Source organism: Marmota marmota, unplaced genomic scaffold (assembly GCF_001458135.2).
Source record: "Marmota marmota marmota unplaced genomic scaffold, marMar, whole genome shotgun sequence".
Taxonomy (NCBI): domain Eukaryota; kingdom Metazoa; phylum Chordata; class Mammalia; order Rodentia; family Sciuridae; genus Marmota; species Marmota marmota.
The window spans coordinates 2,274,367-2,289,693 of record NW_026000164.1 but is presented as its reverse complement, the minus strand read 5'-3'; the positions used below and the strand labels follow the sequence as shown (position 1 = coordinate 2,289,693).

Below are 15,327 nucleotides of genomic sequence, written 5' to 3'. Positions count from 1 at the left end.
CGCCGTCTCCTCGCCAGCCCGGACGACAGTGGTCAGGCCCTTGTCCTGGATCCACCTAACGTCATCACTGGTGTCCGGCAAGGTTCCCAGGAAAGATCACGGGGAGGGAGGAGCCCCTTCCAGGGCCTTCCCTGCTCAGCTGCGATTCAACCCTGACAAGGACTTCACTCTGGACCTCGAGAGTCACCAAAAGGGGCCTGGTGGCCTGAGGGACACCCAACCCTTGGGGCCCTTCAGCTGCAGTCCCCTCCCTAGTGGGTTTTCATGGAAGGGAAGGGAGCCCTGAGCTTGGTGGCTCCTTCCTGCCACTGGGGCTCCCTCCCTGCTGGCCCAGTCCCTTCCCTGGCCAGGCCTGAGGCCGTTCCGACAGTCTTTTTTGGCGAGGCCACAATAACTGCTATAAGTCTGCTGGCTCTATCAGGGCAGGGCCGGGCTGGGCAGGGCGGCCAAGCTGACGCCAATTAGTCCCACAGGCCTGAACCGATTTGTTGATTCAATTGTATGTAATGCAAAATGCTTAGAGAATAGATCGGCTTTTTCCAGTACTGGAACTCCTACCCTGCTCCCAGGCTGGCAGGCACAGCAGCCACGCCCAGACAGTGCAGAGGCCCCTCGCCAGCCCCCTGCAGCTACCTGCCACAGGGGTCTGAGGGTGGCAGGAGGGTGCCCTGCACAGCCCTCGGCCCACCTTCCCTTTCTGACTGCAGGAGAAGCCGGGCAGGCTGCCTTGACGCCCCTCCCTGCCAGGGCCACCCCACCCTGGCTGGGCACCCCTCAGCCGCCTGACCCTGACAGCCAGCAGCCTGGGAGACTGGCTTCCTAACGGGAGAGAATCAGCAGAGGGAAGGGCACAGCGATGAGCTAAAGACGAATGTGGAAGGAGACAGAGGGGAGGAGAGCCCTGGGACACGGCATCCTGACCGTCCGGAGGCTTCGGACCTCCGCCTCGTTACTTGTACCCAGCACTTGGCTGGCTGCTGGTCTTCCCCTTTCTCCTCTGGTGGGGAGACTGTGGCTGCATCAGTGCAGAGCAGGGAGAAGAGGGAGGGAAATCCAGCGCCTGTCAGGGGCACTGCCAGGTGTGCGGTGAGCAGCCCTGGGACAGGACAGGAGGCCTTACCTTCCGGGACGAATGCTTTTCGGAACTCTCCAGGTCTCCATCCAGGAGCGGCATGGCAAAGGAGCTCAGGTCCTGGGAGGGAAAGAGGTGCAAGGTCAACAAGAGCGGAGCAGCTCCACCCAGGTGCCACCTCCAGGAGTCCTCCTCCTGAGGGCCAGCAGCAAAGGAGGGACGGGGACGGTCACGGGTAGAGGGAGGAGGTGAAGAAGGCTAGCTGCCTCCCAAATGTGCCGCCGCTGCCCACATCCCTCCCAGAACGTCAGGCCAGGTGTCCAGGAGCAGCCACTGCCTGCCAGCACCCCAGGGAAGGGGAAGGAAGAGACCAGGGACTGAAGGGACAGAAAGGCTGAGAGGCAAGGCAGGAAGGCAGAAGGAGTGGGGCACGAAAGTCCCCTCCAGGGGTGGCTTGGGCTGTGGCTGATGGACAGGCCTTAACCTCAGACCCAGAACACGAGGCTCCGTGAAGTGTCCAGGGGGCTGGAAGATGACGGGGCTGGGGAGGGGGCCTTGGAGCCAGTAAAAGCTGATGATGTGGTGGCCAGGGTGAGTGGGGTGGGCTCTGGGACAGACAGGTGCAGGCAGGGCATCACCAACGTGCACTTTCTAAAATGCAGGCATTGTTTGGCCCTGGCCCTGGTCCTGCATCTGGTCTTGGAGAACACATCCCACCAAGCAGAACCCCACCGGCCATCCTCAAGTCCAGGGGACACTGCATCTTTATTCTTTCTTTTGTACCTATTTAAAAATATTTAATTGTGAAATACACACAAGAAAATTTATCATCAAGCTTTTCGGGGTTTTTTGGTGCTGGGGATCCAGCCCAGGGCTAGTGCTGTACACGGAGCCACACCCCACCCTCATCTCACTGTTGTCAAGTGTGCCATGGAGTGGCACACCCACTCACACTGCTGTGCACCCACCACCATATCCATTTCTAGAACTTTCCACCTTCCCAAACGGAAGCTCCATACCCATGAAACACTCTGTTCCTCCCTCCCCCGGCTCCTGGCAACCACCGGTCCACGGTTTGTCTCTATGTCTGTGACTATTCCAGGTCCTTCATGTGAGTGAATCGTACAGGACTGTCCTCCTGTGACTGCCGTAGCGTGATGCTTCGAGGTCCATCCGTGTTGGAGCACGTGTCAGAAATGCCCTCCACTTAGGCCGATTGCTCTTCCTTTGCACTTATAGGCCACATTCAGTTTATTAGTCATCAGTCAGGGCCACTTGGGCTGCTTCGACCTTTTGGCTACTGTGAATCATGCTGCTGTGAACTTGAATGTTATGGGCTGAACCGTGTCCCCCTCCACCACCCAAAGTGCCTAGGTTGAAATCCTAACCTCTAGGACCTCAGAATGTGAATGCATTTGGAGGTAGGATCTGAGTTAAAATGAGGTCATCAGGGTGGGCCCTAATCCAACAGGACTGGTGTCCCTGTAAGAAGAGATGAGGAGACAGGCATGCCCAGAGGGGCCACTGTGTGATGACACAGGGAGGAGATGGCATGTATTAGCCGAGGAGAGAGCCCTTGGGAGGAACCAACCCTGTCCACATCGTGAGCTCAGGCCTCAGCCTCCAGGTTGTGAGAAAATGAGTTCCATCCTGGAAGCTGTCCCTGGTAGGTGGCCCTAGCAAGCTCTTCAGGACCAGTCCTTTTGGGTAACGCAGAGTAGAACTACCGGGCACTGGGTACCTCTGTTCAAGATATTTTGGGTTCTCTAGAGCAGCTGCGCCATTTTCCCTTGCCACCCCAGTGCACCAGGCTTTCACCTTCTCCACATTCGAACCAGGACTGACCTTCGGTTGTTTCTTTTTTTTTTTTTAATATTTATTTTTTAGTTGTAGTTGGACACAATACCTTTATTTTATTTATTTTTATGAGGTGCTGAAGATCAAACCCAGGACCTCGCGCGTGCTAGGCGAGCGCTCTGCCGCTGAGCCACACCCCAGCCGCCTTCTGTTGTTTCTTATGGTAGCCGTCCTAAGGAGTGAGGTGGTATCTTGTGATATGTACACATCTCCACATGGTTTATTGGCTTTCTATAATCTTTGAAGAAACACCCATTTTAAAAATAGGACTATTGGTTGTTGATTTGTAGGAGTTCTCTATATATTCTGAACCTTAACCATTTATCAGATAAGTGATCTGCCTATATTTTCTTATTCTACAGGTGGCCTTTTCATTCTGCAGTCTTTTGACGCAGAGAAGTTTTTACTTTGATGTATTTATCTGTTATTTCTTCTGTTGCCTGTGCTTATGTTGTTGCACCCATGAAATTAGTGCCAAATCTAATGTCATGCGACATTTCCCCTGTGTATTTTTCTTTTTCTTTTTTTTGGGGGGTGGGGTGGGGGTGGTGCTAGGGATTGAAAACGCAGGGCCTTGTGCATGCAAGGCAAGCACTCTACCAACTGAGCTGTATCCCCAGCCCCCTTTCTTTCTTTCTTTCTTTCTCTCTCTCTCTGTCTCTCTCTCTCTCTCTCTTTCTTTCTTTCGCTGGATATTGAACGCATGGCCTCATGCATGTCAGGCAAGGGTTCTTCCACAGAGCCACATCTTCAGCCCCCACCCATATCTTTTTCCTAAATGACATTTAGGGCTTTGATCCATTTGGGGTTCATTTTTGTATATGGTGTAACACAGGATGTAGCTTCCTTCTTCTGCACATGGATAGCACCATTCCCCAAAATCATTTGACCATAAAATATCAGCATTTATTTCTGAACTCTGTTCCATTCCATTGGTCTATCTGTCTATTTTTATGCCAGTACCATGCTATTTTTTGTTACTGTAACATTATGATAAGTTTGAAATCAGGATGTGTGAGATCTCCAGTCTTGTTCCTTTCCTGTTTTTCAAGATTGTTTTGGCTATTTGGGGTCCCTTGAGATATTCTATGAATTTAACGGTGGATTTTTCTATTTTTACAACAACAACAAAAAAAAAATCACTGGGATTTTGATGTGGATTGCACCAATTTTATAGATTGCTTTCGGTACTACTGACCTCTTAATGACAGGCTTCCAATCCATGAACATGGGATGCATTTCCATTTATTTGTGTCTTCTTTCATTTTTTTCAGTGACATTTTGTACTTTTCTGTGTACTTTCTCTGTCCTTGGGGTCCGGGCCTGCTCTCTCTCTCTCACCCAGTTCTCTCTTGGGTCAACTAGTTGCTTCCTAAACCTGTTTCAGTTCATCCTCCAAGTCTCTGCTTAAAAAGTAATATCTGAAAAGGTGAGACAGCCTCACCCTAAGGCCCAGGGACTCTGCTGCAGAGCTGGCATGGCCTCCAGACCTGGCAGACGAGCACACACTGGTGAGCTGGCCCAGCTTCCATGCTCAGCACTTCTGGTGACCTTAATTTGGTGGCTCTCAGCCATGACTGCATGTTGGGATCAGCTGGGGAGCTTGGGTCCTCCTGTAGAAGTGAAGTTGGTTAGTTTCTAGCTCATCAACGGCATTCATCCAGGCTCTGTCTGGTGGACAGTCACCAGGTTCCCACGGGGATTCTCTGGGTCAGCCATGGGCAGGTGCCCTAAAGGCTCCAATCCAGGCACCACAGATTTTCTGACCTCCACAGGCTTACTTCCAAAGTGCTCTGCACCTGAGTCCTCCTTGCACAACAGCCCAGGCAGAATGTTTGTGAGTTTCCAAACGTGGTGGTGTGTCCATGGGCATTTTTTGCTGGGAAACCATCTCAACTCCTCATCTAAGGGCTCTCCCCAGGGACCATCCACTCCTGCCCACTCCGCTCCAGCTGCTCAGGGACAATCCCATCTCATGCTCCGCCCTAGCAGGAGCCTGGCACATAGCAATTGGGTGAATGGCCCTGCCACTGCTGCTCTCCGAACACTCCAGCCCTGTCCCTCCTCTGGGCTTGGCTCCTGCTCCTCCTGCCCCACCCTCACCCCCAAATTCTGGTCCAGAGCGCACTCCTATGTGCCAAAGTCCAATTCACATATCGTCTCTGACTAGACCCACCCTCAGGCAGAACTCATTCCTCTCCCATCTGGGTCCCAGTGCCTTGGGCTTGCCCTGTTGCAGGGCACCCAGCCTTGAGGATCAGCACCTATCAGTGTTATGGTTTAGATGTGAGGTGTCCCCCAAAAGCTCATGTGGGAGACAGTGCCAGAAGGAAAAATGATTGGGTTGTGAGTCTTAACCCAATCAGTGAATTCATCCCCTGACAGGTAACTGAAGTGGTGGGCTGTGGTGGAATTAGAGCATGGCTTTGGGTATATATATTTGCATCTGAGGAATGCAGTCTCTCTGTTCCCTGATAGCTCTGATGTGAGCTGCTTCCCTTTGTCACCCTCTCCCACCATGAGGTTCAGCCTCACCTGGAACCCTGGGGAATGGAGCCGGCCTTCTGTAGACTAAGACCTCTGAAATCCTGAGCCCACAAATAAACCTTTCCTCATCTACAGTTGTGCTTGTTGGGTCTTTAAGTCACAGCAGACAGAAAGCGACTAAAACACTCAGTTTTAGTGTTTCTCTCCAGGAGCCTCCACTCCAGCAGGGCGTCCACTCCAGTGGGGGGAAGGGGAGAGCTAGTCACTGCGGGGCACTGAGCCTGGCCTGCTGCATTTGAACCACCGAGTTGCGTTCAAATGGACCCCTGGACCGAGCCCCCTGACCCCAGGTGCCTGTAGGGTGCTGCAGAGTGTGCTTCTGGGCCAGGCAAGCATCCGGCCGAGCAGCTGCAGCTGGCTGGGTGGTGAGGGGGAGCCGCTCGGTCTCTAATCTGGGGCTCGATGAGCACATTCCTCTCTGGGTTCAGTCACTACCATCCCTCCCATTTGCTCAGTGGTGGCATTCAAAGGCTCAAGACTTTCTACGAATACCTGTTCCTCACCCAAATGGACAATGACCCCAAGAGGCACGATGTTCCAGCCACCGGGGCCAGGGGTCAATGACTCATGGCAAGATGACCTGGAAAGAGCCGAGCCCAGGAAGCCCTCACCTCGGGCACCTGTGGGAGCTGCCACAGGTGCCACACAGCCATTGCTGACCAGAACAAACTTATGAAAGCCTCAGATGGAGTGGCCACTGTGGGGGCCTGCTCCTGGGCTCTGCGCCAGCCTGCTCGGTCAAGCGGCCTGGCAGGAGTCTCCTGACAGGCAGTGACCAACTTTGCTGGACGCGCCCCCGCTCGTCTCCCAGTGCTCACCAAGACGCACGCACACCTCAGAGGCTGGTGTGGGACGTGCTCTCCCTGCACAAGGGGGCAGCAAGCCCACTAGCCCGTGGAATGAGCGGGCCCTGGCCTCTCTGCCAGTCTGTGTTCTGGAAGGCCCAGCTCCCGGGGCTGCCCTGTTCACACAGTTCCTGAATCCTCCGCTCCCTCGCCTGCCCTGGGCCCTCAGGAACTGGGAGGGCACTGCTCCCCAGGGCTGTGTCAAGGCCTCCAGAGGCAGAAGACATGATGTCAGCCAGACAGAGCCTTCGCACCCTGCTGTTCTTCACCTGTCTACACCTTGCACGCAGTGTAGACTTTGACCACATGTTCTAAGATGATCATCAGGGTCTTTGGTGAAAGTTAACTTTCAAGATTTGGACTCAAACGTCACCTGTCAGGAACACATTTGGACAAAAGAGAACAGCCCCAGATTTAGAGGAAATTCCTAAGAAATAAGCTAACCTTAATATCAGCTCATTGAATTCCCCCCACACTCACCTATCTTTAGATATCCAGGAAAGGCCCAAAGTCCACCATATAAACAGGCCTTAACAGCAGAACCATCATGAATCTGTATTAGTGTCTTTCATAAATCTCACAGTGGTGGCCTCCTTTGGTTTTTATGGAAACCCACATGGGTGGAAAGTGACACCATCCCCGTCTGTAGAGGAAGATACTGAGGGGTGCTATAAGCCATTTGCCCAACGCCTGGCAACCAGACAGCAGCAGGCAGGTCCCATCACTCAGGTCCAGCCACACTCTTGGACCACAGCTCTTGGTAAGAGTCCTCCACCTCCCCCGGGGTGGCTCAGTTCCAGGGACAGAATAACAACTTGGGGTCAGAGGCTGTGCAGGTCCGGGAGCTCTTTCATGCAAAACGAGTGTCTTAGGCACAGCGGGACCTCAGGGGAAGATGGAAGGAAGGATTCGCAGCTCAGAGATTCATTTCCAAGGCAGCTGTGGTCCTCTCCCTTTAAGTGCTTCTTTGTAACTAAAAGTAACTGACGCCGATGTCGCTCTGAAGAGAAGACCAGCAGACATCCCACCCCGCAGTGCAGAGCGTGGCTTCACAGTGAGCACCGTTCTGCCTCATCAGGAGTCTTCAAGGCAGCTTCCCCTAACCCACACGTATCCCCAGATTTTCCCATGAGAAAATGGACTGGTCACATTCACAATCAGTGTCCAGTTTCCGTGAAGGACCAGGTCCCCGGCACCCAGGCTGCACCCAGGCGACGGGGCTAGTTCAGCGTGCACTCAGCAGACACAGGCTGATCTGTCTCCGACGTTCTCTTACAGGGCTCTGCTGTTGTTGCAGCTGGGAGCCCCTGAAGGGACACAAATGCCAGACAAACACAACAGCGGCCAGCCTCAGGGACCACGGCCCCCGCCTCGGCAAACGTGGGGTTTTCCATGTCAGGGTTGTGGTACAACATTCCTGCTTGATTCCCATGGAGGAAGAAACACATTCAGGATGACCTTCGCTCTCCATCCCGCTGAGCAGACCCAAGAACAGACTGCCACCTGGAGCCACCCTGGGCTTGAGCTGGGGTCAGGATCCCTCCAGGCACGTGCCGAGAGCCCCTGGTGGCCCCTGGGCGCCTGAGGACACTGCCTTTGGCCATTCGCAAAGACAGTGAAGACCAAGGCCAGACCCTGCTCCGCTGTTTGCTCTTGGGGATCTCGAGCATGTCTGAACTTTGGTTTTCCACCTGTCAAATGACAGGGTTTAACTGGCTAATTTCTGAAGGTGGCTCTTGGCTCACACAGCCTCTGTTTTTACCTGTTGAGCTGAATAGCAGGAGGGGTCGGGAGCATTTTAAAGGAGTCCTGCTCAGACCCAAACGCATTTCTCACCTCCCTAGCTTAGTCGTAGAAATAACATCTCCTATCCCCAACTAGCCAACAGTCTGCACCACTCTCCAAGCCGCCGGCGCGTCTCCGCGGCGGAGAGCGGAGGTGCTGCCCTTGGTGAGCCTCACGGAGGAGGAGTCGCGGCGGCCTGCACTGCGGGTCTTGACTGGCTTCTCGAATCCCAATGCTTCCAGCCTCTCAACTGAGGTCTAAGGTCCTCAAGCCTAAGCACCGGGACTGTCAACGCAAATGCCCAGGAGGATCCTAGCAGATGCTCACGGGATTTCAGAAGCCCGAGTGTGGCTTCCGCAGGTTCCCGGCTGGACCTCCCCTCTCTGGTCCTCTTGCCTACCCCACGGTCATGGACATGGTTGGCGGGCAGCTCCCATGGCTTTAATGGCATCTGAATCTAAGCTGACATCGTGGCCTTCAGCCCGCCTCTGGAGGTGATGGCCATGGCAGGCCCCAGGGTGGGAGGCACGTGGGAGGCGTCTCCAGATGGGCCAGGCTTGTGCAACCTCCAAAAACCACCAAATGGGCAGTTCTTGGTACTGGTGGGAGGCAGGAGGTGGTCAGAGCTACGGTCAATTGGAGCCTTTGAGAAACTCCACATTATATAACCACTCTCAGAAAAATAAGGAACAAACACTGAATCACTGGGACTGGGCAAGAGGGGAGGGACAGTGGCCAAATTAGAGAGGGCCTAAACTTAACTCTCAGGGACATTCCAGGGGAGCTTGTTTTCCACAGAGGACATCATGGTTTCTGACTGCTGTCTGAGAGACTTCCTGACATAAAAAAGAAGAAAAATAACAACAATATCACCATTCTCACTCCTGTGGCCACCCCCCCCACACGGTGGGCTTTAAGGATGGCCCCCACCCGCTGGTGTCCACAGGTCCTCGTCAGGCCGGTGCCCTCAGTGGCTTCTCCTGCCACTGAGCTCAACAAACTCCTTTTTGTTTTCTCTAAACCAAGTAGCCACAGCATCCCCGGGCCAGGTGGCCGGGAGACCTGGGTTCTCCACTGACATGAGTGGCCAGGCACCTGCTCTCCAGATCTGTTTTCCAATCTGTGAAATGTGTCTGTCACGCTTTCTGTACCACAGAGCGGAGGCTCTGGAAACCAGACAGGATATAAACAAAGGTCTGTCCTCTGGTGTGAGTCCTTACTCCACCGGGCGTCCAGAGGGCCACTGGCCAAGGTGAGCTCCAGCCAGATGCCCAAGCAAAGGAATCGCCCAGGGCAAGTCCACCTTGGAGGCCAGGCGGCCCTCCCACTCGACCTGAGCCTGGGTGGGGTGGAAGAGACGGAGGACACTGGCTGCCTCCGGTCGTGACAGAGCCGTCATGCCCCTCTCCCAAGCCCACCTGCGTGGTGACTCTAAGGAGGGGTCCCGGGCGCAGTGCTGCTCCTGAGCCTCCAGTGCTGCTCCCCCTGGTCATCCTCTCAGCCTCACAGGGACCAGAGCTACACAGGGCTCAGGGGACCGCTCAGCCTCCTATAGCTGAGGATGTTGTGCAGAAGGACTCTGACATGCCCGGGGCTCTCGTGTCTCTGGGATGCCTGAGGACCCCTGTGTTCCCAGCCCTGTCCTAGCTCAGGTCCAAAGTAGCCTCTCCAAACAACCATTCCCAGGTAGAGTCCAGCCTCTGCTAACCAAGAGGCTTAGTAAGGAACCAACCAAGGCACCAGCCTAGTTCCTTGACTTCTTCCAGTTTGAGTCCCTCCTGAAGGGGAGAGTGAGGGACAGGGACCGGCCCAGGGGACTGACTGAGTGACGGTTACAGGAGTCTGGATCAGTCCTCAGTCAGGAAGGAGGGAGGCGAGTGCCCACAGAGGTCCCAGGACATGCAGATGTGACAGCCACGCTGTGAGATCTCTGCAGCCATCTCCCTTTGGGTCACCCAGAAGCATGTTTCCAGCTCCCTGCAGAGGACTCAGCCCGGGCTGCAGGTTGCTGCTTCTACATAGAACAACTCAAAGCTCTGCAGGTGGCATCTTAAGGCCCAGCCAGGAGACGGGGAAGGGGTACTATGGAGCAGAGGGCTTTGGGCTGCACTGACCAAGTCCATTACGGAGCCGGTGATGGCTAATTTCATGTGGAAGCTTGGCTAGGTCGTAGTGTCTACCAACTGAATCATGGAGACACTGATCTCATCATGGCTGGGAGCTCATTTTGTCAACGTGGTTAAACATCTGTAATCGAATGACTTTAAGTAAAACCCTTGCCCTCCATGATGAGGGTGGGCCTCATCTGATCAGCTGAAGGCCTGACTGAAAAAATTGAAATTTCCAGAAGAAAAAGTTCTGCTTTAAGACCACAGCATCTGCAACCTTAGCTTCTAGACTGTCAGTCTGTTCCATCAATTTAGGACTTCCCAGTCCCAACTACACATGAGCCATCCCTTAGGACAGATATCTTGTATATATTATATAATACTGTGTATGTACACATAGTATATATCGTACATAATTAATGCATTACCATGCAATTATGTATCTCCTTAATATGTGTGTATATTAAAAAAAAATAGGTCCCCTCTCTTTCTTGTCTTGGCTGTTTCCCTGGGGGCCCTTCCTGCTGCGGAGCCCGTGGCCTCCTCCCCCTGAGCTGAAGGGGACATGGAGGAGAATCCAGGACAATGAAGGCAGCGCTGAGACGCCCTCGGGCTCAGTGAGTGGGGTCTTTTTGGGTCAGCAGGCGGCGCCTTTTCTTTGCCAAGGGTCCATCAATACACCAAGGAAACAGGTGGACGAGAAAACAAGGGAGATGGGAGAGGCTGACCAGTGGGCAGTGTTCGTGGAAAACAGGAAATCTCCAGCCTTGTGTGGAGGGGAGCAGCCTCCGGGGGCCACAGCCTCACCTGCCTCCGCCCTCCGAGCACCGTCTGTGACGTGGGCCATCGCTTGCATGGCGCAGGCTGGGAAAGAGCCCGTCAGTGTCTGTCCTGGCGTCTCAGCGCACTGCTCTGTAGCAGAGTCTCTTCCTCCTCCCACACCGCCCACCGCGCGCAGGGAGGACCGCTCAAGTCCCCTGAGGCCACTCACTCCTCCACTGCGCCAGTTCCACAGAAACGCTCCAGCAAGAGTCGTCCTCCCATGGCGGAACGGACGCTGGACAAGGGCTCGCAAGCTCGTTTAGGCTGAGGCCTGAGCAGGGTCCTCCCCCGTAGAGGGGGCGTGTCTCCCAGGCGCCAGCACCTCTGTGACCTGAGTGAAACGCTCCCAGGAGCCTAACTCTGCTTCCTGGTGTCCCTCCTGCAGCTTTCTTTAGGCATGGACCCAAACCACTTGTGTTTGACCCTGTGGGGGCAGCAGGCAGGGCAGCAGGCGACACCGTGGGGAGCCTCAGGTCTGACCCAGGGCCCTTTGGGGGTCTGTGACAAATGACGACAAATGACGGGCCATTACTTTCCACTCCCTCCAGGTGGAGTTTTTCCTATAATGTGAGGGGCCTGGGGAACCTCGTCCTTCCGTAGAACCCCAGTTGTTCACATGCACACCCTTCTTACAGCACCATGGATGAAGAAGTCTGAACAACTCTGCCGACTGAGCTTTGGCACAGTACGGGTAGACTCCAGAAACACAGGCACTAACTCTCTGTCCCCAGATGCCACTGCAAGGGCAGAATGACGGCTACCATCCCTTTCCTCTCCTGGCTGTGGCTCTCTGACCCCATCTTTGTACTTTATCCCAGAAATAAGCTCTGAGTAAAGAGGTCGGGACTCGCACCTCTTTACCACCTGGGAAGGGGCAAACGCTTACTGTCATCCTCCATGGCCCCTTTGTCCCTCCCCTGACAGTGACTGCTGCTCTGACCCGCCACAGGCAGCTTGGCGCCTGCCAGCCCCAACGTCCCCTGGCCACCATCAATTATACCCTGGGGCCAGCACCCACCCCCTCCGAGTTCTGTTCTAGTGATGCTGGTCACATCTGTACCCGCCTGGCCCTGGCCTCCCAATGCCCAAACCCAGAGCACCCGGCAGTCAGGCGATCTCACAGTTGGAAACTCCAAACTCTTCTGGGTCCCTCATGTCACAGATGGGTCCTGAGAGGTTTTAGCAAGTTGCTCAAGGCATCACGGCAGAGAGGTGACCCAGTCAGAACCAAATCCTGCTGCTACAACTTGTAGCCGAGGCCTCTTTCTGTCACCCCAGGCTCTCTCCAGCTGCTTTGGGCTTTCTAGCCTGGGTTTCTGCGCTGCATGAGGGTAGTAATGACCACCTTAGGGTCTGCACGCAGTTGAAGCCGCCAGCACAGGCCCCCTGCACCAGGCGCAATAGGAGCGCCAGTCGCGAGGTTATCTGGGCCAGCCTCTCATTGGCGTCTTTGCACCTGTCTTTCCTCCCGTGGCAGGGCCAAGCCCTTGCAATGAGTCACTTGCCAGGTTTGTCTTTGTTACCATCCAGGAACATATTAGCTTGTGACCATGGCCATCAGGGTGGGCCATGGCCAACAGGGTGGGCAGCGGCTCCAAGCACTTTCCAGGACCCTCATATCTTCCTACGGACAGAAGTCAGCAGGCAGGGCACAGAGGGGCTCCTGGGAGACTTCTGACAGCAGCAGGTATGTGCAGAGCAGCTGGGGCGGGAGGTAGTGTCTGTCACATCCCTTCTGGCAGGACCCTGAGGGCCACATTGGCACACGCTCTGAGCAGCTCCTAGGTAGGACATGCGGGCAGGCATCTAGGAGAATCAGCACCTCCCACAGAGCCTCTGTGCCCTGACAGGTCCAGGAAACCACACTAGGCCAGAGTCCCCTGTAGGAAAGGTTAATGACATTTAAAATGACCACATTGCTAGCTTTTAAAACAAAAATTTTCTTTTTTGGTCCTTTTTACCTACTTAGTGTCTGTTGCTTAAAAAGATGGAATGAGCCTGTGCTCTCTGTGAGCAGGGCCTCCACGCAGCTCCACCCCCACGGCTGTCTCACCTGGGGACAGGCTTCCATCTCTCCCCGTTTCCTCCTCGGAGACAGGAGGTATGTGGGTCTGAACCTGAGAGCCCCTCCAAGTTCTGTAGCCTCCCACCCCCAGAGCACACAGCCCACACCAGTGCTCCCTCATGTGAACAGCATGGTGGCAGGACAAATGGCAAGAAGTGAAAGAAGTGACAGCAGCCAGGCTGAGGGGAGGGAGGTAGCGGTGACCGGTGGAGCCCAGGGTCTGGGGCAGGGGCACTATCCTGTATGACTCTACAGTGGTGGACAAAACCCAAGAAGTGCTCACCAAGAGTTAGCCCCAGGTGAACAATGGGCCTTGGTTAATAATGGTGTATCTGGACAGTCCCCTCCCTTGTGACCCATGTGGTGCATGGTGCATGTGTTACTAATAGGGGAAGGTGGGGTGGGGGAGTGGCACAGGGGACTCTCTGGACCTCCTGCTCAACTTTTCTGCAAGCCTAAAACAGCTCAAAAACATCAACAGCTACAAAAGATCTATTAATAAAAAAACAAAAAAAACTAAGGGCAGCACACAGTCAGAGATGGCATCAATGCCATCTGCCAACAAATCACCCCCCTACTGATCCAGGCCTCCACCCTCAGATGTGACCTCATGGGGGGCCCTGCCTGGAGCCCCTCAGAAGTGCCCGTGGTCACCAGTTCACTAGGGGCAGGAGTTGGGGAGGGCAATTCCTCTGTGTCTGTGGCTCCTGCTCCCTGGAAGGCAGGGAGCAGGTGTGTTCCCACTTGCAGACCCAGTCACGAGCCTGCTGGCCCCTCGTCTGTGGCTCACCCTTCAGGCAGATGATCAGTAAGGCCAGTGAAGCCCAGAGACTGACTGAGTGTCTGGACTGGGCAGCCAGGAAGCTGGGAGAAGGGTCTGAGAAGTAGACCCCCACCTCTCAGCCAGCCCCGCCCACTCCAGGCCAGGGCGTGAGGACTTGGCAGAGGCTCCTGCCTTCCTGCTCCTGGTAGAGGCTAAGTACAGCTGGAATCCTGAGGAGCCCAGTACAGCTGGGGTGGGGGACAAATTGCAGAGCTCCGAGCCACTGGGATATTGGCCGAGACCAAGTCGGGGCAAAGTAATCCAGTTTCCTGGTGGTTGAGGCTGTAAATCACGCCACCAGTGAATCCAAACAGGGACATTAGCTAGGTTTTTTTTCTTATTTTTGTTTTTGCTGCCAACAAACCCATTCTGTTCTGGAGGGCTTGTTACGTAAGCAAGAGGGGGAGGAGGTGCCAGGTATGGGCCAAAGTCACCAGTCATCTTGACAGAGCTGTTGAAACTCAGCCGGGGCTACAGTGGGGAGTCAGGTACAAAAAACAGGGGTTGTTTGGGCTTTGCTTTTTCAAGGGAAAAAAAAAAAAAAAAAGCCTGCTTCTCACATCCCAGGAACTGGGACGAAACCCATCTTTCTGGGCAGAGTTCGGATCCTCCTTTGGGGAAGGCCTGGTCTCTGAGGCGCTCGGCTGGGCAGAAACTGCCTGAGCCCGTCTCAGCTGTTCTCAGCCACTCCCCAGCAGAGCAGCGCGGGGTCAACTCTCCCTGAGAAAGCACAGGAGACTGGGTTGGGTGCTGTGTGAGGGACACTCCTGGGCCCAGAGGGCCCCTCAGGAGGTCTGTCCCCAGCAGTGCCAGCACCTGCATTTTCACTCTCGGTTGTCACCAGTCGGTTGTCACCAGTCGCTACAGTCTGAATGCTTCTCCCCAAAGTTCACCTGTTGGAAACTTAAATCCACAAGACAATGGCATTAAGAGGTCACCTTTGGGAGGTGACCAGGATCAGATGAGATCAAGAGCCCCATATGACAACAGTGGCTTTCTCAGAAAACGAGAGACCTGAGCCGGCACACGTGCCCTGTCTGACCGTGTGATTCCCCTCCAACGTGTGGCTCTGAGACCTCCTAGCCTCCAGAATTGCCAGCCAAACAAACTTCCAAGTGACCCAGTCTTGGGTGTCTTGTTATAGGGAAATGGCCTGAGACACTGGAGGATCCCAGAGCCTTCCAGACAGTATGCTTTTGCCCTTTGCGACTAAGAGGTTCTAGGGACATCTCCCACCACTTGTGTGGATCCATGTCCCAGGCCTTATGCCCCAAACGAGTGGACTCTGACCCTCCAGATGGCCTCAGGGAGCTGACATTTTGAATTTACTGGAAGACCAGTGCGTCCTCGGAGAGGTCTACCAAGAAGAAAGGGAAACATCACAGCTGGGGAAATGGGAGCTG

The 15,327-nt window shown here is 54.7% G+C and overlaps 1 protein-coding gene across 1 annotated transcript in view; it reads right to left on the bottom strand.

Annotated features, from left to right (window-relative positions):
• Nucleotides 1–15,327, bottom strand: part of Prkag2 (protein kinase AMP-activated non-catalytic subunit gamma 2) — a 261,597-nt gene that overhangs the window by 189,058 nt on the left and 57,212 nt on the right. Inside the window, exon 2 of the mRNA XM_048786686.1 lies at nucleotides 1,121–1,192. Coding sequence (XP_048642643.1) covers nucleotides 1,121–1,192 — 72 coding nt within the window. The remainder of the gene's footprint in view (nucleotides 1–1,120; nucleotides 1,193–15,327) is intronic.